This window comes from Aedes aegypti, chromosome 3 (genome assembly GCF_002204515.2).
Source record: "Aedes aegypti strain LVP_AGWG chromosome 3, AaegL5.0 Primary Assembly, whole genome shotgun sequence".
In the NCBI taxonomy this organism is placed as follows: domain Eukaryota; kingdom Metazoa; phylum Arthropoda; class Insecta; order Diptera; family Culicidae; genus Aedes; species Aedes aegypti.
The window spans coordinates 150,437,780-150,463,029 of record NC_035109.1 but is presented as its reverse complement, the minus strand read 5'-3'; the positions used below and the strand labels follow the sequence as shown (position 1 = coordinate 150,463,029).

Sequence of the window (25,250 nt, the reverse complement as noted above, 5' to 3'; positions counted from 1 at the left end):
AAGCGGGTGAACTTTTTAAAATGCAATTATATTCAGCATGACGCAAGATAAATAGCAGGGGATATCTGAAACACACTTGTGCACACTTTATTTATTGATCGATATTCACAATATAACACATTACTATAGAAATATTCGATATTTCGTAATCAAAATCACGAGGCACTTTTATTATTGTCGGCAATGCAATATCTTTTGTCGGCAACAAAAATGTTCACTTCGTCAATCGAAAACTGCGGAAAAACTGGTATATGTATAGGTTAGAAATCATGTTTGTTGACATCTTGTGAAAATAAACGTCACTCGTTATGCTGTACTTGGTGAAAGGGCCAATGCAGAAAATGCATACTTATAAAATCAAATATATACATACTGCAGATTTGCTGATGACAAGAAAAATGATCGTCTATCTTGATGAGTAGGAAAATACTTCCCTGAAATGGTCAAGAAAATCAATTTTCTTAGATCGGAGTACGCAGCTAAAACCAAACGTCATTTCCAATGGAACTCACTGTATCAAATTTGTTAACCCATTCGGTCACGATTTTTTTTACTTTTAGGGGCGATCTTGAACGAAATAACATACTATGCTTCACCGTTGAAATATGGCTTAATCACGTTTGAAATTCGGGCCTATTCACATCGCTGCAAAGGGTGGGTGGGTGTCTTCAAGATGTACAAACGCTAGGTTCAGTTTACCTAAAATTGGGTAGTTGATTCACCCTAATTTGGGTTTCTGTTGCACAACCTATAATATGGGTAAATTATACTGATAAAACTTGGTGAAATTCACTCATATTATGAGTAAAATATGTTTACCTACAGTGACTCAATTTCATTTTCGTACGGGGCACTGTTTTCATAGCAAGTTGATATCAAACTATTAAATGGTGCATGGACTTCGATATACTTTATCAATAACGAAGGTCATAGGTGTCATCTATTGTTTGGCAATGAAAAACTATAGTCATTTGCTAAAATATATGGAAAAATGGAAAAGTATTGGGTTTGTTTCTATAATTGACCCAATTCCATATTCGTACACCTAACAACATAGAAAAGTTGTATTCAAAACCAATTTTTAATGGACTAGATGATTGCTTAAGTTCTTCGTTGTGTTGTCCAGATGTAGTAGAGTACAATTGAAAAAGTTGTAAGTGGACATATTTGAAACTTAAGTAAATTTAAGAAAAATACCACTTTTTCCATGTTTTTTGTTAAAATATTCGATTATTTGAACAATAACTTAATTTTTTTTTTCAACATTACTTGCTTAAGAATGATTACTGTGAATATTGCACAAGTTTCAAAAAATTATAATATGTTTTAGAGTAGCTAGGAGTGGATATCGACAACTTATACTTTTGGATCTTAGGTAATATAACATTTATAACAAATCCAATACCAAAAATTTTAGTCAATTTCTCTCAGTTTGGCTCCTAAATTGATATACATAATACATAGTTAATGTTCGTATCAAAACATTGCGTAATTATTATTTTTAATTTACAATTCACTGCCAAAGATTTATATAATAAATATTATTGCCATAACCGCAACACAAACGTTTTTTTCAAATGATGAAAACAACAGGATATGTTCTAGAAAAAAGTATATCAATGCTCTCTGCTCATTCAAGTTATTTTGTATTTTTCTTATGAAATCAATAAATTGCAAAATACGATGCTATTATGAATATAGTTTAAATATTAATTCAAAGATAGTTGAATATTACGATAACATCAATTAAGTGGAGGTATGTACAGCTTAGTTTAGGGTACTTTATTTTAAAACGAAGTTCGTAGTTCAAATTCTTTTTATATACACTTTCAAAATGAACCTTTACCTGTTGTTTAGAATGAAAATTTGGTTCACATTGATTAAAAATATCATTTTAGAAGAGTTTTGAAGTTATGGCACAACAATTTGCTGAACTCAAAAGGGATAAAAACTGTTTATGATTTCTGTAAACTCTATGTATTTCAACTAAATTTCTATCAGAGCTCACGAATATAATTAATAGATTGGAGCCAATGACCAAAATGAATGTTATAGTTAGAATTATTGAATTTTTTTGCAAAAATCATTGGAAAACTTGCATTTCTCATAATTTTACCTAAATTTCATATATGTCCACTAATAAATTGTATATATATACTTCAATACATCTAAACATCATAATAAAGCACTTCAGCAATCAAATAGAGCTTTAAAATTTAGTTTTTAATGTTGTACGTTTGAATTTTGGTCGGTGTACGAATATGGAATTGGGTGAATTTTTGACATAAATTCAATACTTTTCCATTAATCCAAAAATGAATGTAAATTGAAACATTATGTGATTGGCAAATAATAGGTGACACCTATAACCTTCAATGTGGATAAAATATTTTAAACTCAATACAACATTTAATATTTTTTTTACTAACTTGATTTGAAAACAGTATCCTGTACGAATATGAAATTGGGCCACTGAGTAGCTGCAAACTACCCATATTTGGATGAAAAAAAAAATAACTTCATGGTCATCAACAACGTTGTCAAGAAGGAGCTAGCGGCTAAGAGAAGCTGGATGATAGAGGTAAATTGACAATACCTTGACAATACCTACTATTTCTATTGAAGTGTATTAATTCAACTAAACTACAAAACCATAAATATTTAAAAAAATATTCTAGCTCTAAAAAAGTGAAAATCACGAATTTCTAAAGAAAAACAAATTACCCATTTATGGGTAGAAAGGCTTTACCAACTAGTAAAGTAAAGTAAAGCTCATTTACCCATAAAATGAGTGTGTGCACTTTCCGGCGATTATGGGTAAACTTTACCCATATTTGGCTAGACTGATCTTAGCGTACAGACCATACAATATTCGGAAAATATTCTTACAAAATACGTTATGAGAGGGCGGGTTGAAAATTGTAATTTTTGGCGTTATGAAACATGTGAATAAACCTTTCGATTTTTGACAAACTTCGCCGCGTCGAGCTAATTTACGTTGACGTCACGCTGCAACTTCAAGTGAGAAGAAACCCTTTATGGACCGATGCAAGAGTTCATTAATTTGACGTCCAAGCGGTGCCGAATTCACTGGTTTCCATGGTTACATAAACAGCACGGCACCGCAGAAAATTTCAGAGAACACTATTTTTATGGTTAGGTTGGTAAGTTAGATATGGCAGATTGGATTTTCAAACATTTTCAAATTTAGAATCGCCCTAGTAAAACAGTTGGTTGAGTAGCAATATCATTGGAATGTATTACAATATTCTTGTTTATAAACATAACAAGTCTTCTTGAAAAGACATAACAAATATTAATAATACTTTAAATTCACCAAATGCGAACTTCAAAAATATCAGATTAGCCCTTTGGAAAACCATGTTCAACACCACCACATAAAAAAACATCATCCTGTAAAACAACTGGAGTGTTGCCAAATTTGGTGTTCATTTCAAAGACGTGTGTTTTATGTTTTGCCTAGTTTATTGGAACTTATGCGCTGCTAAATTCAAAGAAAAGTACATTTAAAGTCTTGGTTTTGCTGAACATGTTCTATGTTACTTATTCACAACAACTTAACAAGTTTCACTTGAACTTTTCAATGCCTTTCAAATCTAAATAATTTATGCACCAATATAGAATACAGTTTTCTGGCAACCTGGTGCAGTCATAAAAAGCAGTTGCCGAAGAATGCAAAGTGCAATAATTTTGTTTTGTGATTATAAAACGTTGAAATGAGGTATTTTTATGTGCTTTAGAAGACAGAGAAAGTGTGTTTTATTGCTTAAGTGATCGGTGTATAACAGTTATGAAATATTTGCATTGGAGCTGAGAAGTGGGCCCTTCAAAACGGTGAGTTTTTTCTTAGCTGTTCTTGTGTTGTTCTCTTCGGCAGGCCAAGAATGACGATAATTTCGAAGGCACTTTTTTCTTTTGGTGATAAATCCGGTATTTTATGATATTTTGTGATCAGATTTCTTTTACAAGGGACCTTATACATCAAATAATAGGCTGAGAGTATTGAAGCTAAGGTGTGTTGCCTAGATTAATTGTATGAAGGATAGTAAGTTGGTGTTGCCGAAAATACCCTCACGGTGCCGAAGCCATCATCTACCCTATATTGCGTTTGAAAATGCCAATATTGCAAATTTTATATTTTTAAAACAATGGTTTGTGACTATATACTCCTTTTTTTGAACTATTTAAGAATGTTTAGAAAAAATGTTTAAGCGATTTTTTTATTTAGCTGGTATGGGATAACATTAATCACTTATGTAAACAACATTTGGTAATATTGAAAATTTCGTTACTTACTTAAATCATAGCCCCTGAAGCCGAATATGAAGGCCAAACGTTTACAAGTACATTTACTTTTTGAGTTATTTTAAAATTAAAAATACATCGAACCACGGAATACGCCTAAAGGTAGGTAATCTTGCCTAATTGAACATACTTATGAAAGTTTTGCCAACGGAATCGTTTTCGGCGATGCCTTTTTTAGTAAGAACCGCATTTTCCTTGCTCATATCGTCTACAGAATTTATGTGAGACATGAATGTTTGGTAGTGTCATCCTTAACCATTAAAATCATTGTTTTGAAAAGTTGTAAAATTTACGTATAAGGTAAATGCAATTTTCGCAAAATCTTCACTTTTATTAGCTCATGAATATAAAAAAGGGAAGCACCATTCTCGGTTTGGAAACGTTCCATGTGTAAATGATAATGCAAACTTTTTTCGAGATGTGTCGTTCCGATCAATGTTATCCCCGCTGATCAATGATACCCCGGATTACGGTACTTCGTAAATGCCTCAAGGGATTGCTCCGGTGTTTTCTTCTCATGATTCTTCCAGCAGTGTTGCAGGAATTACTCCCGAGTTTCAGTCAGTCACGTCGTAAAGGAACTCCGTAGAAATTTCATGGGGAACTCTGAAGAAATTCTTGGAGGTATTTCTGGAGGATTTCCAAAGGATTTGCTTGAGGAACTGCGGAATATTTTTTTAGAGAAACTCCGGAGAAATTCTTGAAGGAACTATGGAGGTATCCCCAATAGAACTCTTTAAAATTATTTGGAGGTTCTCCCAAAGAATTTCTGGAGGAATTTCTGGAAAAACTTCGAAGAAATCTTGGAGTATTCATTGAGGAACTTTGAAGAAATTCCCGGTAAAATTTCAAAGTGATCCCCGGCAATTTTTTTTAAAGAATTCTTGGAGAAATTTCTAGAGAACACCTAAAGAAGTCCTGGAGAAACTCAGAAGGAATTCCTGAATAAACTCCAAAGCAAATCCTTGAGGAACTCTTAAGTAATACTTGGAGGAATAAATGAAAAACCGAATTTAGTACTATACCATTTAATTCCACTAGAGTTCGTATCCTTTAACAGATACGCGTATTTCAACCTCAACTGTAGGGCCGTCTTCAGTGTCGTGTACTAGACTCGATTCAGATATTCCACTAAACAGCTCGAAGATTTATTATCCTGGAGGACTGCCTGAAGTAACTCTGCAGGAATTCCCGAAGGAACTTTGGGAGAATTCCTGGTGGAACTCTGGAGGATTTCCTGGAGGACGTGGAGAGGCATTACACTCCGGAGGAATTGTTGGGGAACTTTGAAGAAAATGCCCGAAGCAGCTGTGAAAGAATTCTTGGTAGAGCCCTTATGGAACTCCAGAGAAATTGCTGAAGGAACTCAGGAAGAATTGCTGGAGAAACGGGGATTCATGGGGGAAGTCTGAAAAAAAAAATCCTAGATCTACTCTGGAGCAATTCCTGAAAAAACTACAGAAAAATTAGCACAAATCCTGGAGGAACTCTAAAGAAATACTTGGAGGAATAAATGAGAAACCGAATTTAGTACTATACCATTTATTTCCACTAGAGTTTGTATCCTTTGACAGATAGGCGTATTTCAACCTCAACTGTAGGGCCGTCTTCAGTGTCGTGTGCTAGACTCGACTAAGGTATTCCACTAAACAACTCGAAGATTTATTATCTTGGAGGAATGTCCGTAGTAACTCTGTAGGAATTCCCGTAGGAACTTTGGAAGAATTTCCTGCGGAGCTCTGGAGGACGTCTGGAGGCATTATTGGAGAAATTCCGAAGGAATCGTTAGAGGAACTTTGAAGAAAATCTTGGAGAAATGCCCGGAGCAACTCTGGAAGAATTCTTGGTGGAGCTCTTAAGAAATTCCTGGAGGAACCCCGGAGAAATTGCTGAAGGAACTCAGGAAATTGCTCTAGAAACGGGGATTCATGGGGGAAATCTGAAAAAAAATTCCTAGAGCTACGCTGGAGGGATTCCTGAAAAAAACTACGGAAAAATTCCATAAGGAACTATGATGGAAATCCAGAGGAATTCCCATTGGAACTCTGGAGAAACTTCGGAGGAATCTGTATAGATAAAAATAGAATGTTGTTTGTATGTCACAAAATGGCTTGACAACTGGTCATCAGATTTCCACAATTCTTCCACACTTGCATTCGTCCAGAACTCCGACGTGTTCGTGCGTAGAAGAAGTGGAAAACCTGGAGAAAACTTATCTCTCATTTTGTATGGGAGATTGCATGGCCTTTATCAACAGCCTTCTTGATGACAAGACGAAGTTTGCCGGGACCACTAGTGCTGAATAAATCCAGAAGATATGCGGAAAGAACACCGGAGGAATTTCTGTAGGAACTTAGGAGGAATAACCGTTGATGTTCCGAAGGAACTCTGAATTCATTTCAGGACGAATTCCTTGAGGAACTCTGGATAAAATTCTAGAGAAACTCGAAAGGAATTCCTGGAAAAACTCCAGAGCGATTCCTGAAGGAATTCCTGGTGGAAATTCGAGGAAGTTCTCGAGGAATTACTGGATGAAATCCAGCGGAATTTGCCGGCGGAAATCAGGAAGTCCGGAAGAATTTCTGGAAGAAATTTAAAAAATCCTTGTGGAGCTCCGGAGGAATAACATGAGCAACTCTGGAAGAATTCCTGGAGGAAGTCTAGAGGAATTTCCGGATAAACTAGGGAATTTTTCGAAATAACTTCAGAAGTAATCCTGATTTCCGAGGAACTACTAGACAAACTCTGAATACATATAAAAATTCCGAAAAAAAAAAAATCCAGTAGGAACTATGGAGGAAATCCGCAAGAATTCTTGGTGGATCTCCAAGAAAATATCCCAGAGTAAATCTGAAGGAATTACAGGAGGAATTCCGAAGAAGCTCCATGAAAAACTCAAAGAAATTCCATGAAGAACTCAGAAAAAAAATCTTGGAGAACCAAAGGAATTCCTGCAGAGACTCCGATGGAACTGCTGACTGTTTTTTCGAGAAATTCCTGAAGGAACCGTAAGAACTCTAGAGAAAATCCTGGCGGGTCTCCAAAGAGCTCCGAGGAGTTTCTGAAGGAAATCCGAGGAATTTCTGGGGAAACTTTGTGAAAAATCCTGGAGAATCCATGGAGGAAATCCGAAGGGATTTTCGGTGCAGCTCCGAAGAAATTCCTGACGTAACCACGGTAAAATTCTTGGAAGAACTCTGAAGGAATTCTCGGTGGAGCTCCAAATGAAATTTCTGGCAAAAATCTGAAAGAATTCTTGAAGGAACTCCAGAGAAATTTATATCGGAACTCTTAAGGAATTTTTTGAGAAACCAAGAAGTTAACCCGGGAGGATCCTTGCAGATGGAAACTAGACGTTGGTAAAAGGTGTCGATTCTGGACGGCTGTTTTGCCAAGATGAACAAGGTAAGCATCAAGAACTAATCCTGTCCGAAGTGTTCTACGTTTCAGATTTGGAGTCGAGCCTGATCTCGGCAGGAAGATAAGACGTTTCTATCGTAAGAATGGAATCGCTCCCAAGTATACGGCTGGGTAGGCACAGGAGCAAAACGGAGTGGCCTAGAGGAAAAACCGTTCGATCGTTAAGATAACTCGTTGATCGACCGAAATGGGTTGGTAAATGGCTGGGCATGGCCACCATTGGTGCCTCGCGTAGACCTGACCAGCAACTCCTATCTCTACCTCCTTGCGGTACTGACCGGGATACGATCAACTATAGGGTTGGTCATACGCTGACAGGGAAGGGGGGTTTGCTTCTGCAAACCTGCAGCGTCTGTACTCCATGTTAGGAGCGGCTCAAAACAGCGTCTGCCCCCCACGTCAGGGGCGGCTGATCATCGTCCGAGCGCCAGAGAAGAACTCCAAGCTAAACTGCGCACTATGGTCCTCGGAACATTTAGGGGAAATGGTCCTCCGGGAATCTAGGGGGTTGGCGTCAGGCCCTGCAAGCTAGTCGTAAAAAAATCAAGCAACGGATAATCAACCACATCAACGTAAAGGGACTAGCGGTTGGAAGTTCGGTACGTGGAACTGTAAATCTTGTGAACGTTTAGAGGTAATCATACCATCTACCAGAGCTGCGGCAACACACACGAGCAGTGAATTGCTTTTATATAGTTGGGTGATATGCAAAGGCGTGTAATCGGGTGGTGGTCGATCAATGAGAGAAGGTGCAAGTTGAGGCTCAAAGGCCGGTTCTTCATCTTCAGCATAATAAACGTGAACAGCCCTCACTCCGGAAGCACTGATGATAATAGAGACGCTTTTTACGTGCAGCTCGAACGTGATTACGACAGCTGCCCAAGCTACGACGTCAAAATCATTATAGGAGATCTAAAACGCTCAGGTTGGCCAAAAGGAGGAGCTCAGACCGACTATTGGAAAGTTCAGCGCTCACCGGCTGACGATCGAAAACGGCTTACGACTGATTGATTTCACCGCCTCCAAGAACATGGCCATTCGTAGCACCTATTTCCAGCACAGCCTACCGTACCGATACACCTGGAGATCACCACAGCAGACAGAATCACAAATCACGTTCTGATTGATGGACGGCACTTCTCCGACATTATGGACATCAGGACCTATCGTGGCGCTAATATCCACTCTGACCACTATCTGGTGATGGTTAAACTGCGCCCAAAACTCTCCGTCGTTAACAACATTCAGTACCGACGGCCGCCCCGGTATGACCTAGAGCGGCTCAAGCAACCGGATGTCGCAGCGGCATACGCACAGCACCTCGAGGCTGCATTACCGGAAGAGGGTGAGCTGCATCACTCCCCCCGAGAGAGACTGCTGAAGTACAATGAAAGCAGCCACTAACGATGCAGCAACGTCGGGTACGTGGGATGGAGTCGATTCTGGAGGAGAAGAATGCCGGACGAGCGTGAGGTAATCGAAAGGTGGAAGCAGCACTTCGACGAAGACTTGAATGGCGCTGAGAGCACAGGCAATGATAGACGGGGCTACGGAGGAAATACTTTGGTAAAAGTGACGATGGAAGGTGTGCAAAATTGTGTGCAGGTTTCAGGCGAACACAACAGTTCGTTTGGATCCCACTGGGGACTATGACAAGGTGATGGACTTTTGTGCCTGTTGTTCAATATTGCGCTGAAAGGTGTTACGCGGAGAGCCGGGCTTTACGATTTTTACGAGATCCAGTCAATTTGTTTGCCTCACGGATGATAAAGACATAGTCTGCCGAATATTTGAAAAGGTGACAGACGTGCACACCCGTCTGAAACGCGAGGCAGCAAAAGTTGGACTAGTGGTGAATGCGACCAAGACAATATACATGCTAGCTGGTGGGATCGAGCGCGACAGGGATCCTCTATGTAGCAGTGTTACGATAGACGGGGATAAGTGCGAGGTGGTCGACAAGTTCGTCTTCCTTGGATCCTTGCTGACGGCTGATAATAACGTTAGCCGTGAAATACGGAGGCGCATCATCAGAGGAAGTCGGGCCTACTATGGTCTCCACAAGAAACTGCGATCCAAAAGGATTCACACCCGCACCAAATGTACCATGTACAAAACGCTCATAAGGCCGGTAGTCCTCTAGGGGCATGAAACGTGGACTACGCTTGAAAAGATCCTGTAAGCTCTTGACACTTTTAAACGCCGGGACGATCTTTGGTTGGGTGCAGGGAAATGGTGTGTGGCGGCGAACCATGAGCTTGTCAAACTCTACGGCGAACCCAGTATCCAGAAGGTGGTCAAAGCTGTGTTAGCTTTGAATACGGTTGGTACAAAAAGGCGTGGAGCGCAGCGAGCTGGGTGGGCGGATCAAGTGCGTTTCGATTTGATGAGCCTGAGGCAGAACCGAGGATTGAAAGATGCGGCCACCAACCATTGTTATATAAATTTATTGATTCAGTGTTATGTGTGTAGATGTTAACTCAATAAATAAGTAGATGTCTGAATATGAGTGACAACTAGTATTTAGTATTTAGTTATTTCACAAGGATTTCGGATATTTAAAAAAGATTGGCACACACAAAATCTAATAAGTCTCAATATATTATAATGTTCTGTTTCTACAATTGTTTGATGATGTGTTCATTACATTGGGATTTGTTTCTAACATGTTTTTCCTTTTAACTGTTTTTGAGTATATTTTCAATGTGGAAGCTCACCTTCAATTTTTCATTATTGTGGCCAATGTTTCCACTTCTTATGATTGAACTCTACATTCCAACATGCACATGCAATTGGTTAGATGGATTTCTCTCTTTTAAGATTGAAAATAACGGTTTTAAATTTTTCAAAAAAGAAATAAATAACATTTTTTAGTTTAGAGAGTTAACTTCCGAAATAAGAGTTTCAGTAAAAATGTCACGCCTTCAAATTATGATAAAGAACGGAAAGTAAACGAAAAAAAAAAAAAAACAGAGTAAAATCGAAGCTTTCCTCAGAGGAAACAGCATTCACTACAAAGTAAATTGTACTACAAAATAAAAACTATTCGATAGTGTGTGTGGAGATTCATTAACTTACGGCTTCCGGGTATGTACAGGGGAGGGTAACGAAAACTAAACAACAAGAACGAAGAGTACGAAGTAAAGTGCAAGCTTAACATAATTATTTGTGTAACTGGGAAATAATGATGTAAACCAAGTGTACGAATTTTGGCAGCTGAGAACGAAACAAACTCAAAAGCTCGGGGAGTGTAATTTCAAAAACGCGAAATTAAACCTTTCGTCGTGATTCGTTTCGTTTGTTTCGAGGGGCGGCGAGTTTTTATGGGGTCGTGCGATATTTAAATAGAAATTGCCATGTGATTGGGTGATGACAAAACCGTAGGGCAGTTGTCTTCTTAACCTAGGGGTCGGTTGATGTACAAAATTAATATAAACAAAGTGAACGACTAGAATCAATTTCTTCTTCAAGGGGCGGCGCCTGCTGCGGTGCGTCGGAGTGATGAATTATTCGGTATATGTTTTGTAGATTTTCTGGCCTACTGCGGGTCCATGTTGATTTCTTTCGCTAGAGTGCTTCCAAACTGCTAATTGATTTTACTATAAGGCACTTTAGAAGGTCTATATTAAAAGGGATATGAAAGAAAAATATTGTTTTGGTTAATCTCTACGGCGACGTACAAAATTAAGGTTTGTAGTTAGTTGCCACTCAACGTCGAAGCAAGCTGATGCTAATAACTCACCATGGTATCAAGAGAACCCAGACCAAGAGAATGATTGTCACTTCCTAGTGAATTGACTGGCCAAGGGCTGCTTAGATAAGGTGTTAAATGGGTTTTTCACACGTCCAAACAACGAAAGCGAGTTCTGTGCGATACCTTCTCATTTGTCGACTTGCGTAGCTCAAAATGTCAATGTACAATGAAAAGAGATTCACACTTCTCAAACCCAACGGGCAAAACGGCTACGGGCCTACGACACCAGCGAATGATGATGGAAAGAATAAAAACGAAAATAATGGCATTGTTATTAAAAACGTCCATCAACCAATTAAGAGCGCTTAAGGTTTACGAGGTTAAGGTCTGTCACCGTCAAACCGGAAAAGGAGATCGAAAGCGCAACTTACCTCCTCGACGAACGACTTCTTTGGCGCACGAATGCCTCGGTTCTCGGCATTAATGATAATGGTCTCGGCCAGACTCTTGACTTCTTTGGCTTCCGGAGTTGTTTTTGCGATGGGGAATTTCACTTTGTCCTAGAAAACAAGTTATTTTAGTTATTTTAGTAATTTTGTGCACAAGATACAACAAGTAGATCTTACCTCGCTTCCGCTGCTATCGCTGTCTCCTGGGAATTTACGGTTGAGAGGGTGAATCTCGTATCCCAGCTTCGAGTATGACCCTTTGACAGGTCGTTCCAGTTCTTGTGCAAGGCTTCGTCCGAAGCCACCCCTGTGATTATTGTGAGTCGGGTGCAGCTGCAGCTGACTGATTTGAGCCTGCTTCGATTGAAGTTCCTCAGTGAGGTGCTTGATTCGCTCTTCATCACAATTCCTCAGAGTCAACAGCTCTCGGATGCGACATTCTAGAGTCTCGACCTCTTCTCGCAGCTCGCTGTTGGTCACTTCGATGTGATTCAGCTCCTTGGTGGCACTGAGCAGCTTACCACGCATATGTCCCACCTCAGATTTGTGATTCTCTTCGGCTTCTTGGAGGAGTGATGTGGATAAGGTGAGCTCTTCCTCCAGCGCCACGATCTTGCGCTTCTCCCGTTCGATGTTCTCCGCGACGGTTCCTTTGAGGTAGTTCTGCAGCTTCCGGTATTCGTCCTTCAATGTGGTGTATTCTTCTAGGAGCACAGCGTGCTTGGCAACCAGATCTTTGTTTTCTTTGTTGAGTTTGGATACTCGGTTCTTGAGACTGTTTTCAGCCTCTTCCAAGTGAGATATCCTCTCGTGAGCATACTCACTGTCCTTGCTCAATCGCTCCTCTAACTGAGCGATTTTTGATTTGAGATTCGATTCCACCGTCTCGCACTTGGAGATCTTGTCTTTGTACTCTTTCTCCATCTGGGCCCAGAGATTGTCTGCATTCTCCAGGGTTTCATTGTAAGCTCGATTCAACTCGGCTATGTTCTGGGTGAGCTCCTTCTCACGGTTCATCAGATCGTTCAGTCTCATTTGTAAATCTCCGTTTGTCGATTCGTAGTATTCGATATGCTCCGGTGGGATGGAGTTGATGGCGTACTGCTTCCGGGTAGCTGCCATCTGCTCTTGCAACTGCCAACTGTTGAACATCAACAGTACCGGAATAAACGCTAGTATCAGATCGATGCGATCATTTAGTTCGTTTTCTGTTTCCTCAAGAACGAATATCCTTTCCTCACATTTATGCACTAACTCTTCGAGATTTATCACGCTGTCTCTGGCGTCTTGGTACTTGGATTGATACGAGCTCTTTGACATTTCGAGCTCCGTATTCCTCTGGCTCATCATCTCGTAGTCCACTTCCATGCGCTGTAACCGTAGCCTAGTGTCATTTTCGATCTCTTCCAGTTCACATCTCTCCTCTTCCAGTCTCTCGTTTTCGTCTTCAAGCTTGTTCAGCTTCTCACTCAGCTGATCGATCCAACTTTCCAATTGGATTTCTCGCTGCAATCTATCCGCTAGATGCCGCAATTGCTGATCACCGCTGCTCTCATAAACCTTAACCTTATTCTCCAGTTGCTCCATACGATTTACATAGTACTGCAGTCTTCTTTGTTCGCAAGATTCCGCTGGTAGCGAAAGGCTCACTCCTACTGGATTCTTACCGTTCCGTTTAATCGTACACTCCTCGATTTTCTGCCGGAATTTGTTCAGCTTCTCAATTTCCGCACAAAGCTCCGCGTTGGTTTTCTCCAGACAAGGGAAATCTTCCACCTCCGTCTGAGTCCCCACGCAGCTGACCATCATTTCGTCCACAAACACTCCACTTTCCTGCAGGCTGGTCGAACCCCACTTGGCCGACTTCTTCATACCGCCAAAAGTCTCCGCAATCGATGCGATCGAGATACTCTTCGGTTCACTGCTGGTTGTCATTGAGGCTGAGTTGTTGGCATTGCTGCTGAAAGGCTGCACCGTCGCAACCATCTTGCCTTGTTGACTCTTGAACGGTGTCGATGTTGCCGTCAGGGACTTTGGGGGATGACTCTCCGGGAAGCTATAGTTGCTGAACTTCTGTAATGAGATGTTGTTAGAAAATGTTTGTTTCTGGGAATTTGTGTTTCTCTTACCACCGGGAGCTCCAGGCTCATGTCGTCGCTCGCAATCTCGTGATCCTGCGACAGGGCTTCCAAGTTGTTCAACAGCGACAGGATCTGCAGTAGGCACATTTTGTCCTCCTCGTCGTAACATGCCCGCTTGGTCATGGTCGCAATGCGCTTCCGCACATCATCCGTCGGGATTTGGTCCAGCAGCGAGAGGTCACAACAGGGCGAAGGAACTCCGCTGGTTTGTTGATCTTCCAGGTGGTGATGGCTGTTGGGCGATGTGACGCCCGAATCCGACCGTTCCGAATGGTGCATGATCAAATCGTCGTGCTCTTTGTCTGTGTCGGTCCATACGTCCTTTGTGGTGCTACCGTTGATGCTGGTGCTGCCGACCGTTGGGCTGGAATTACTGCGGAGTGACCACTGTAAGGGGAGAAACAGATGTTGGAAAGTGTCTCGGTTAGCATTAAACGGAATTACAAATGAGCGAGGGATGGGCGTCGGAATCGAGCGGTATCTAACCACCTGTGTTTGTACGTATTTCAAAAGCGAAAACAATTAATCATGGATGCATTTGAAAGTGCGATCCAAGTGGACATTAATGACAGTGAGATCGAGCACTTTGCTGCGATTAAATGATAATTTGACGATTAGCTTCAGCTTATAAAGGTGTTACAATCAATGTGGTATTTTGTAATCATTGTGACTGAAAAGAAAAATAGTTCAAAACCTTACAAATGTTGTTGTAATAAGAAATTGACGAATGTTCTTTGCAAGACTAGACTTTTACGATTAAGTGAAACCGTGTTCTCAAAGCAAGTGTCGGTTGTCTAATGATACTATTTCAAGCAAATTTGGCCATTGTTCATAAAATGTATCATTACCTCATAAGAAACACCTCTCTCAGAACAACTTCTCAATCTTCAAAGTGAATTGCACCCCATTCAGAACTGGCCTTGAGCATTGACTCTGCATTCTGTTGGCACCACCTTTCATCAACACGAGCCATGTACCACCAATCTAACACAAAATCGAAAGAAACCTCAAACATGCCTGAGAGAAAACCAATCCAGTTGAATAAAGCACAAAGGTCACTGAGCTAATTGCAGCCACTGCTCCGAGCGTCAAATTGGTTCCGCGTGCAACAATGGATTTCAATGGTAGCCAAATTCACTTGCCAACATGAGAGGCGAACAGCAACAACAACAACGTGTAAACACATTTTCGGTTTTCCGAAGCACTTTTCACCCTCCGGCCGAAAATGGAGCCAGGTATGAATTATGGAATTGTAAAAGTGCGTGCTTGTATGATAAGTAGCAATGTGCTTGTGCGCTACTTCCCGCCGGTCGGAATTTAATGTAGCACAACCATATCAGCAGGCGGTACATTTGGCCACCCGCGCCATTTGTACGGTGAACACCTTCTTCGGCCGAAAGACGTTTGAAATCTTCACCGGCCCAGAAATAACGACGCGCGCAGGCAAACGAACTGTGAAACGTAAATCTTTCAAACAGTGCAGCAGACTGGTTCAATTGTATATACGTTATATACTGTTTCTTCAGATACTATATTTATATTTATTCCACACAATGTTTCTATGTATAAAAATAATAGTTTACCTTGAACAAGATTCGTAACGTAAAATAATGGTCATGTTTTGTACAGTATGAACATGCGTGTCACGTTTGGAGTTTCGTAATCTTTTATTATTTGATTTTTTTTGCCAAACAGAGTTTCTCAATATAGTTACATGAAAAAATCCTATCAAAGAAGAAATTTATAATATCATTAAATAGCTGCCTAGACGGTCCAATTGCGTTCTATATTTTATCAAACATAAATTCTATTATCAAGAAAACATATAGAGTATAGTGACAGATGTTGGCATAATTCTGGAACCATTTTGATCAACTCTGCTCCGACACTATGGTTTTCGATGTTCATAGTTGATTTTGAGCTGATGATCAGCATCCTTAACTTCCTTTCAAGTGAAAGATGAGTGGTTTTCACATGCTCACTCTCTTGACCATCACTTCCTATGTGGTAGAGGAAAATAAAACGAATTAAGGGAATTCGTCCGGACACTAGCCTACGACACTTTTGGACACGTGTGGGAGAGCTTCGACTACGGACAAATTTGGTTTGACCGACAAAACTGGCAAGAACTTGATTCTTGGACCGTGAAATTTTGAAAGAGAGAGTGTGGATCGCGCTCTTCATTTTTCGATGTTTTTTTTTCGACTGAACTTATGGTGTACCTTCTGTTTTTCAACTATGTAGCTTTAACAAAAGTGTGTGTTCAATAGCGAAATTACAAAAGGAAACAAGGTAAGTGTACGTAGTTAAGGTAAGTGTGTTCAAACAAATGATTGTGTGTTTCATTTCTAATTAATATAAAGTTTGGTTTAAGATATTTACAGATATTGCAATCAACCATCATCCTTTTCAACCAACCACCACCTTGCTTGTTGATAGTAATAGAGATACATCATTCTCCCCCTCTGGTAGATATTTCCATCTCCTTGATTGGTAGAACGGTAACCTCTGTGATAGTCCACTTGTAGAGCCCTATGATGCGCCCAAGAGGGCACTGTAGCGGAGGGTAGTTGTCTTGCATTAATAGTACCAGTTGACTCTTCCGAACATCTACGGATGGACGTCTCCACTTGCTACGATGTAACTGGCTGACGTATTCCCGCGACCAACAGCGCCACAGATCCAAGCGCCAGACCAAGCGTTGCATCTCCTTCAAACCGGTGATGCGATTAGGCGAATCCTGAAGCAAAGAGGCTCTCCAATCAGGAAATGCTCTGGTGCAAGGGCGAACAGATCATCAGGAGAATCGGAAATAGGGACGAGGAGACGGGAGTTCAGGACAGATTCAATCAGGGCTATGACAGTTAGGAGCTGGTACATGGAGAAAGCCTTATGTCCCGAAATGTTATGAAAGTGATACTTAAATTGTTTCACTCCAGCTTCCCAAATGCCTTCTTTTTCCGGAGCAGTAATCGCCCCATTCCGGTGACTTGAACTGCAGCTGGAACTCCTTTCGAAGTTGCCGGAGCTCGCGATCTACACCGACGAACGTAGTCGCGTTGTCGCTATGTAACTCGAAAAGCGATGCAAGCGGCGGACGACAGAGCCGGAACAACTTCGAGGTGCTCGGCCTTCACCACCCGACAGACGAACAACGCAACGTACCTTTCCCAATTATCCCCAGATGAACGAAAAACGGCCCACAGTAATCCATTCCAGGGTAAGTACCAAGATGATTTGAGGCGAACTGATGGCAACGGTGACATAATCTGACTAGCGGGTGTTCGGTTGCATCGAAAACAGGTGACGCTTTGACGACCAACCTTACGAGCCAAGTCTCTACCCCGAAGTGGCCAAAAGCGTTGAAGAATTGTAGCGAGTATTAGCGGAGGTCCATCGTGAAGAGTCTGCAGATGGACGCACGTTGCAATCAACCAGCTAAGTTCATGGTTAGCTGGTAACAGAATCGGATGACGTGTATCGAAAGGGGCATCCAGCTTCTTCAGCCGTCTATCAATCCGAAGAAGTCCGAATCCGTCCTTGGAAATATTGAGATTTTTGAGCGACGATTTCGATGCGATAATAACAGTACTGTCTGACTCGTTGCGGCTATACAAGCGTATTTCTGTCGGGAATTCCTGGCGCTGTGGAAGACGAACCATTGGCTTGCGAAATCCACCAATTCACTGTTCACGAAGAGATGCGACACGAAACTGCCCAAGTTGATCCGACGAGACGATGTAGACACAGCATCTATAGCCTTTCTGTGAGGCGTCGCAGAAACAGCAGATTGAATATTTGTGTTGGGTGTTCCACAGTACCCTCCTCGGGACAACCAGCTGTTGAAGCTGTTTGATATCAGCACGGGTAATTTCTCCACAAGGTTGCTGACTCTTCTGCAAGCTCATAATCCCACGGCAAGTTAGCTGCCCAGAGAAATTGAATGAACATTTTGGCGTTAACGACCGCTGGTCCAAGCAGTCAGAGTAGATCGAAGAGTTGGGACATCTCTGAGACGACAATCCCTTTAGTCACGACGGGAAGATCTGGTAGAGTAGGGACCTTGAACTTGAAAACATCCCGCGGGGGGAGCCATAACAACCCCAAGGTTATAAAGTTTCCCAAAGCTCTTCAGGAACGTGGAAAAGAACTGTTCAGTAGTTCGAAGCCCACTTACGGAGTACGATACCGGCGGATTTCATCATCTCGCTAAGGGGTGGTCCATTAATTACGTAAGGGTTTATGGGGGGAGGGGGGGTTGAAGATTTCTTACGCGCTATATAAATTATTTTTGGTTTTCATACAAAAAATCTTACCATGGGGGGAGGGGGGGGTTTGAAAAACCGCTAAAATTGTCTTACGTAATTAATGGACAGTCCCTAAGCTGCTTGCAAATTTCAGCCATCGTGTCGTGGTCGTCGTGTCTGGTAATAACGTCGTTGTGAAAGCCGAATACCATCGAAAAGGAAGCACCCAAGTGGATGCTGTGGAACGTCTTACCTCCACGCTGGTCAGCAATCGAAAGAGGAGGAATGAGCGTTGTCTGTTTGGATAACAATATTAGTGTGGCACTCTTAGGGGCCCAGATAGCCGTAGCGCTAAACGCATAGCTATTTAGCTTGACCATGCTGAGGGTCGTGGGTTCGAATCCCGCTGGTCGAGGATCTTTTCGTAAAGGAAATTTTCTCGATTCCCAGGGCCTAGAGTATCTTCGTACCTGCCACACGATATACACATGTAAAAATGGTCAATTGGCAAAGAAAGCTCTCAGTTAATAACTGTGGAAGTGCTCATAAGAACACTAAGCTGAGAAGCAGGCCTTGTCCCAGTTGGGACGTAACACCAGAAAGAAGAAGATTAGTGTGGCACTCACAGCCTACTGCGATGCCGACTGGGTTGCTAGTTGCTAGAGAAACGGAATGTTCAGCTCAGTACTCACTATGCAAGTTCCTACTTAATCATACCCTGAGACGAGACTTGTGGAGACGATCTTCTTTTTCTGCGATTGCTGAGTTTTTTTCTTATTCCACTCAGTGTTTACATCAATCTTGTGCAAGCCGTTCAAGCTCTCACATAACCATCTCAGCTAAGAACTATTGCATTTGTATCACACCGAAGCATTAACAGAATTTTATGTGAAATTTAATGCCGACAAATGTAGCAGACATTATAAATAACTAGTCTTGCGTTTAGATTTATTAGCAACTTTGGAAAAACTGCTCCGCTGACTGTGGTTTTTAATGATAGTTTATTTTGAATACAATACTTTTCACTTTTTCAGCCATAAAAACGACGGGCTGCATTTGACGTTTCGTGACAGCGGAATCTGGGCTGCATATGACGTTGATATTTTTCCTCTTCACGAGTCTCTCTCAGATCATACCCACACAGTCGTCTACGCAGCCATGATCTTCATCGTTGGCTTACTGGATTAAGATTCGAGCAACATGAAACGGCAAACTCGCAAGACCGTAGGTGTGTGGTACTGAATGAACATTGTCATAGATCTTGTCTTCCAACCCTGTTTTGATGGCTGACAATAAGGCTATCCATGAGGACTTTTCATGATAGGACTGACAGCTAAAAGTGTGCATGTAACCGAAACAGATGGGTAAACAAAGCATGCGAGTGTTAACAGAGCTTAGCATTTTCCTTTGTTATCGAACGGTCACTCATGGTAAACAAAAAACCAGCTGATCGCAGCTGTCTCATGGATTGCCTTATCAAAAGCCTGTTGAAAGAACTTCGAGAATGTAGCATCGGATTGGACATCAAACAATCGAGTAGGCATTTAGTAATGTTTAGCGAGATTTGTTGGAACTTACGGTCATCTGGTTGAACTCAAATCTGCTGGAAAATTTTCTCTGCGTCGGTTTTTATGGCACCGATAAGAGTGCTGAAAAGTAGCACTTTTCAGTACTGCTTGTTTCGATAGGAAAAGTCTAGGAAAGGACGTGACAGCTCAACTAAGACTGCCCAGTTGTTTTTCAGTCGATAACCTTGACGATACAAAAGCCAGTGTTACCAGTATTCTTTTTAAGCAAATCTTATGGACAAATTCGAATATCAAACTTCATAAATTTGGTTGTTTCTTGCACGCTTCATTCATTTAGTGCAGTAGAAGATGCCATCTGTTTCTGAAATCAGGGTTATAATCAATACTGGCGTTATTTTTTAGAGATACTTGACACAGATTCCGTTATTGCTCTCAAATAAGTATTTTTTATTTATTTTAGTATTGCAGTATTTGGAACAAAGAGATTCCATGAATTTTTTTTCGAACTTATGATGAAAACTTAATTTATGATCTAGCTGGCAACAAAGTGCCCTGTTGCAATCCAACTAAACGTTGTGAAAGTAGGCCTTTGCCAAAACGACCAATGAGAAGTGGTCTTTTTTGACAGGCAATTGGTTTCGTTTTTGTACTTTGACCTGACACGCCTTGTCTTAGGGAAAAGTAGGCCGTTGTGTTGTTCAAGTTTTCAATGAAAAGTTGATTGATTTGCAACGGAATTGCAAAAACACTATTATGGATCAATTTTATTATTATGGATCAAATTGTGACATATTATGGATCAGTGTGCAAAATCATGAAATTTCAACTTAATGCTTTTGTATTGAATGATTCTAAATCCATCCACTGCATAGGGATCATTCAAATATTACGTAACGCAATAGGGGGAGGGAGGGGGTCTTCCATAGTGTTACGATCCATATAAAAATGTTAAATTTTCCATACAAAAGCAGTTACGTGGGAGGGTGTCTAAAATTGGTAAATTTTGCGTTACGTAATATTTGAATCATCTCATACAAAACGTCTACTATTTGAATGAAGTGTACAGATTTTGAGCTTGTACGGATTTTGGTCCGCCACTGTAATTGTCATTATTTTAAAGCATATTTGATCTCTAAATAAGTTGCTGTTTAGATTTTATATGTTTTGTAGATTTGTTTTGATGGTCACTGTAGTAATAATTGCATAAATAAATTTCAAATCCAATGCTTCAAATGGCAGAAATCTACTTTTTTTAAGTGATCCATAATTGTGGCATACAATCAGTTCCTGAGTCATATTTTGGATCACAATATGGAACCGCTTATATTCAGTTTTCAGAATCAACAATCAAGAAAAAGGTTTTTCAAAGATAAAGACAAAGATTAAAGATCAAACTGAATTTGAGCGAACGAAATGATTGCATATACTATGTTATATTTTCATGCAATAAAATTTAAATCTTATCACCTGTGGGAGCTAAAAAATGCAGACGGAATTTTTTACAGATAACAACAATCTTAGGATAGCTTTTGTTGGTATTAACTTAACATTTGTCATAAACACAATTATATTTGAATGTTATGCTTATCATTACAAATGATAGAAGACAAAGAGTATAACTTAGTAAACATATGATTTGAGTGAGCTATTCAATGTACAACAGTAAAGTGATCCATATCTGTGGGTGATCCAATTAGGTAGGACCAAATTCTCATTAAAATCTTACAATGCTAGATGTATGTTGATTGACATTCAAACACTTAGAGAGCGTCGTGGATATGCAATGATTTCATTTATAAACGATACTGTTTCTCATTAAATAGATTCACCAGAATTGTTGTCTAAACTATTTCATCGAGAACTATTTGCAATCAACTATTGTAGTATAGTGTTGTGTCATGAGATAGAGTAGGCCATGCCCGAGAGATGTGACAGGAGGATTGGTGAATAATAAAGTATTGTGAATGAGTACTGCGTAATAAACTGTTGGTTTCTATACTCTGCTACATTGGCGACGAAGATTAAAAAAAGTGTTCCTCGATTTACTTTCATGCGGAAATTGTTGATGAAAAGTGCAGGAAACGATGGTAAAAGTGTATACAGTACTACGGAAAGATGTATCCTAATTTAAAGAACAATCAAGAGGACGGTTTTATGGAGAAGAAGGATCAAGCTATGATCGAGTTTAAGTTTTATATCCCGGTTTAAATGGTTCAACAGATCGAACCAAGTGAATCTACAGTTTTGATTAGTTGGAGAGAAGCGTAAGGATTCTGGTAAGATAATGTCAATACAATATGAAGAGAAAATCGTGACAGTACGGAATACAGAAAAACGATTCAAATTTAACTAAAAAGAAACATCGTGACGTTGTATGAGGAGCCAACTGACAACGAGTTAATTGTGTGAATTGTGTGTCGTTAAAACTTGTTATTTGTACGTTATCAAAACATGCTAGATACTTTTTGTTTGACAGCATGTGTAAAGAAAATACAGTGTTTATAGTTGCTACGTACTGGATTAGTCAGAGCTACTTTGATCTAATTTTGTAAAAAAAAAGTAATTCATAAAATTGTTCCTGGAACAATATTAGTCATATTGAATTTTCCATACGGTATTGACTGTTTAAATCATTCCGAAATACCAACAGTACAACAACAAAATAGTACAGAAAATAACTTCTCTAATATTTATCTCGTACTACTAACAGCCCAACGGCGATATCGAAATTAGCATTCCAATGGTTGAACGTTCTACGCTCAGTTCTACAATTGACGCAAATTGTCACAAATTTCTTGAAAATAGGATAACTAATCAGAGAAGTAATGGTTTTAATTCTTAAGTATAGAGGAGTGATGGAGCATAGTGTGTTTATAGTGTTTTCTGTGCTTCAAATTCTTGATTTTACTACCTTTGGCAAGGAGCTATTTTTAGCTGACTGTCCTTTTATTACAAGCACATGAAAAAAAATCTATAGATAGTGATCTGATTACTTTAATGATCGAACTTGCAGATGAATTTAATAACAATTGTATATTTATATAAACTTTATATTCTTTTAATTTTGAATAAATGTAAACATTATTATCCTTATGGAGAAACATGTACTTTATTTAGTAAAAAAAGTATTCATTAGATTTGATATTACCTATTGGGTTGAAACTACTGTGCCGTACTACGATGTGTTGCTCATAATGTGATGAATTCACTATTTAAAAAGATGTAAGAAAATTAGAACTGCATATGAATAAAATCTTAATGCTTCAAAAGTAATTTAAAATACCGTCTTCTGAAGAAAAAAAAAGGACGCGAGGTTTGATAAAAATGATCTGTTATCCAGCAAGATTTTCATTGACGATATTTAATTAGTAATTTTTAACTAGTGGTCATCCTAAATTGATTGAATGGATGCTAAATTGCATAATTTATAAGTTGTGTATGAAAAGTCTATACTTTTTGGGCATTATTTATTATCGTGCGTGTCATACATTATCCATATTTATGCAATAGCAGACAAATAGAGCACTGCACTTGCCTAATAAATGAATGTCATTAAGTTGAAGAGACAGATCAAAATTAATTGGGAATGCAGAATCACAAATAAGAGTACACAGTAAATCGACTTGTTTGTGATATATTGATAATAATAATTTGTAAATGTCATGGATTTAAAAGGTTTGTAGTCTAACGGACAGATCTTAAATCTTTTATCTTAAATCAAACATTTCAGTTTTTAGGTTTAGTTTTCCTCAGGTATCTGTAGTTTTTGGACTTATAAAATATAAATTTTCTGGAAAGTGGAATAAATGTTTAAAGTTTATTTATTTATTTATTTATTGCCCAATGATGTACAAGCGGAACAAACATTGTATTCTAATGAATTTATGCAAACACATATGTTAAACAACATTAAATATTAAATCTGAAGAGAAAATACAGTGATTCACGGCAGATAAGTCGGATTTAAATGAACAATCTCAAGTTGTTCAAAGGAACTATGAAGACAGAGTAGAAAAAGAACATTCGGTCCATTTTTAGAATGAAATGAAGGAATATAATGAACAGTCTACACCTAGAATAATCAACAAGTAATAATTGGTAAAATCCATAAGTTTTGGATAGATAAGCGTAGTTCCAGAACCTTGTTGATAAGTAGAGAGTAAAGGGAATACATCAAGTAATTCCGGTCTACTTCTCCGTAAGAAACGAAGAGGATAGAAAACCTGGTCCGTTTCTGTAACAAGAACGAAGGGAGATTGTGGAAATTCGGCCCATTTCTGAAATAAAATGAAGGAGTAACACAAATCGTCCGGTCCGCTCTTAGAAAAAAGTAGAGAGTAAAGAGAACATTAAAAATGATTCTGGTCTACTTCTCCATAAGAAATGAAGAGGATAAAATAATCCTGGTCCATTTCTGTAAAAAGAACGTAGGGATGTCGTTGAAATTCGGACCTGTTCAAAAGATGACAGAAGGAATAAAACGAGTCATCCGGTCCGTTTCTAGAAAAACACATTTGTGTGGTAGAGAACGTGGCTCTCAATTAAAATATTATTGGTTCAAATCCTGACGGATATGCAAAGGAAACAAAATGTTTCAGTCTGTTCTATGAAAGACCAGATGTAGGAGATCCATCTCAGTCCATTTGGCAATCCAGTCTACTATGAGATGTAGGAAGAATGTCTTCGGTCCATCTATGGTAAAGGGATGTGCAATGAAAACAAAAGGTTTCATTATACAATAGAAAAGTCCAATTGTAGGTGGCTTGCCTTGGTTCATTTGAAAGTCCAGTATACCACGAAATGAATGAAACTCTTAGTTTTGCAATTTTTAGAAAAAAAAAACCTTGTGATCCTATGGTAGTAGAACTACAGCCACATCCACTATGTCTTTTAACATCATATTTATATCTTTAAATTGTTTTTCTTTAGTTCCTGAAGTTGAATGGAGCCTGAAATGTTTAACTTCAATTGAAAGGAATATCATAATATTCAAGAAAGAATAATGGACGAACGCTCAAGAAAGAATCATAGACAGATTGAAGGAAACGTTTGTTTGGTAATATTGATGGTGAATACAAAAAGTAAGTTTCACTATTGAATATTTTAAGAAAAAAAGAGATGTCAGAATGTAGCTAAGTATGCTATTGATAACTTAAATATTATTTGAAAATAAATTTTAATGTATTTTTATTTAGGTATCAAACAAACATGAACCGTGTTAAGATACGCCTTAGAAACCAAAGACGATGGAAATATAAGGAAACAGATGAGGATGGTATGATAAGATGTTTCTGGCATCGATCAACAGTCATTCGAACAACAAATCTTCAAACACAATTCATTACGGATTTTTGTACATTATGAAGAAAATATCACTGAGGACTATTGAAGCTAGCTTGTTCCCATTTTTATCTATTACGTTTTGCTATTGTTTTCAAATTATA

General features: G+C 39.3%; 1 protein-coding gene across 1 annotated transcript; it reads right to left on the bottom strand.

Moving 5' to 3' along the window:
• Nucleotides 1-10,329: 10,329 nt before the first annotated feature.
• On the bottom strand, nt 10,330-24,341 carry LOC110679678 (myosin heavy chain, clone 203-like). Its single transcript, XM_021855180.1, has 6 exons — nt 24,337-24,341; nt 22,892-22,895; nt 14,019-14,419; nt 12,067-13,962; nt 11,872-12,000; nt 10,330-11,366 (listed from the first exon to the last, which is right to left on the bottom strand). The coding sequence occupies exons 3-6, from the start codon at nt 14,307-14,309 to the stop codon at nt 11,358-11,360; spliced, it is 2,325 nt and encodes a 774-aa protein (XP_021710872.1). The 5' UTR covers nt 14,310-14,419; nt 22,892-22,895; nt 24,337-24,341; the 3' UTR covers nt 10,330-11,357.
• Nucleotides 24,342-25,250: the final 909 nt, after the last annotated feature.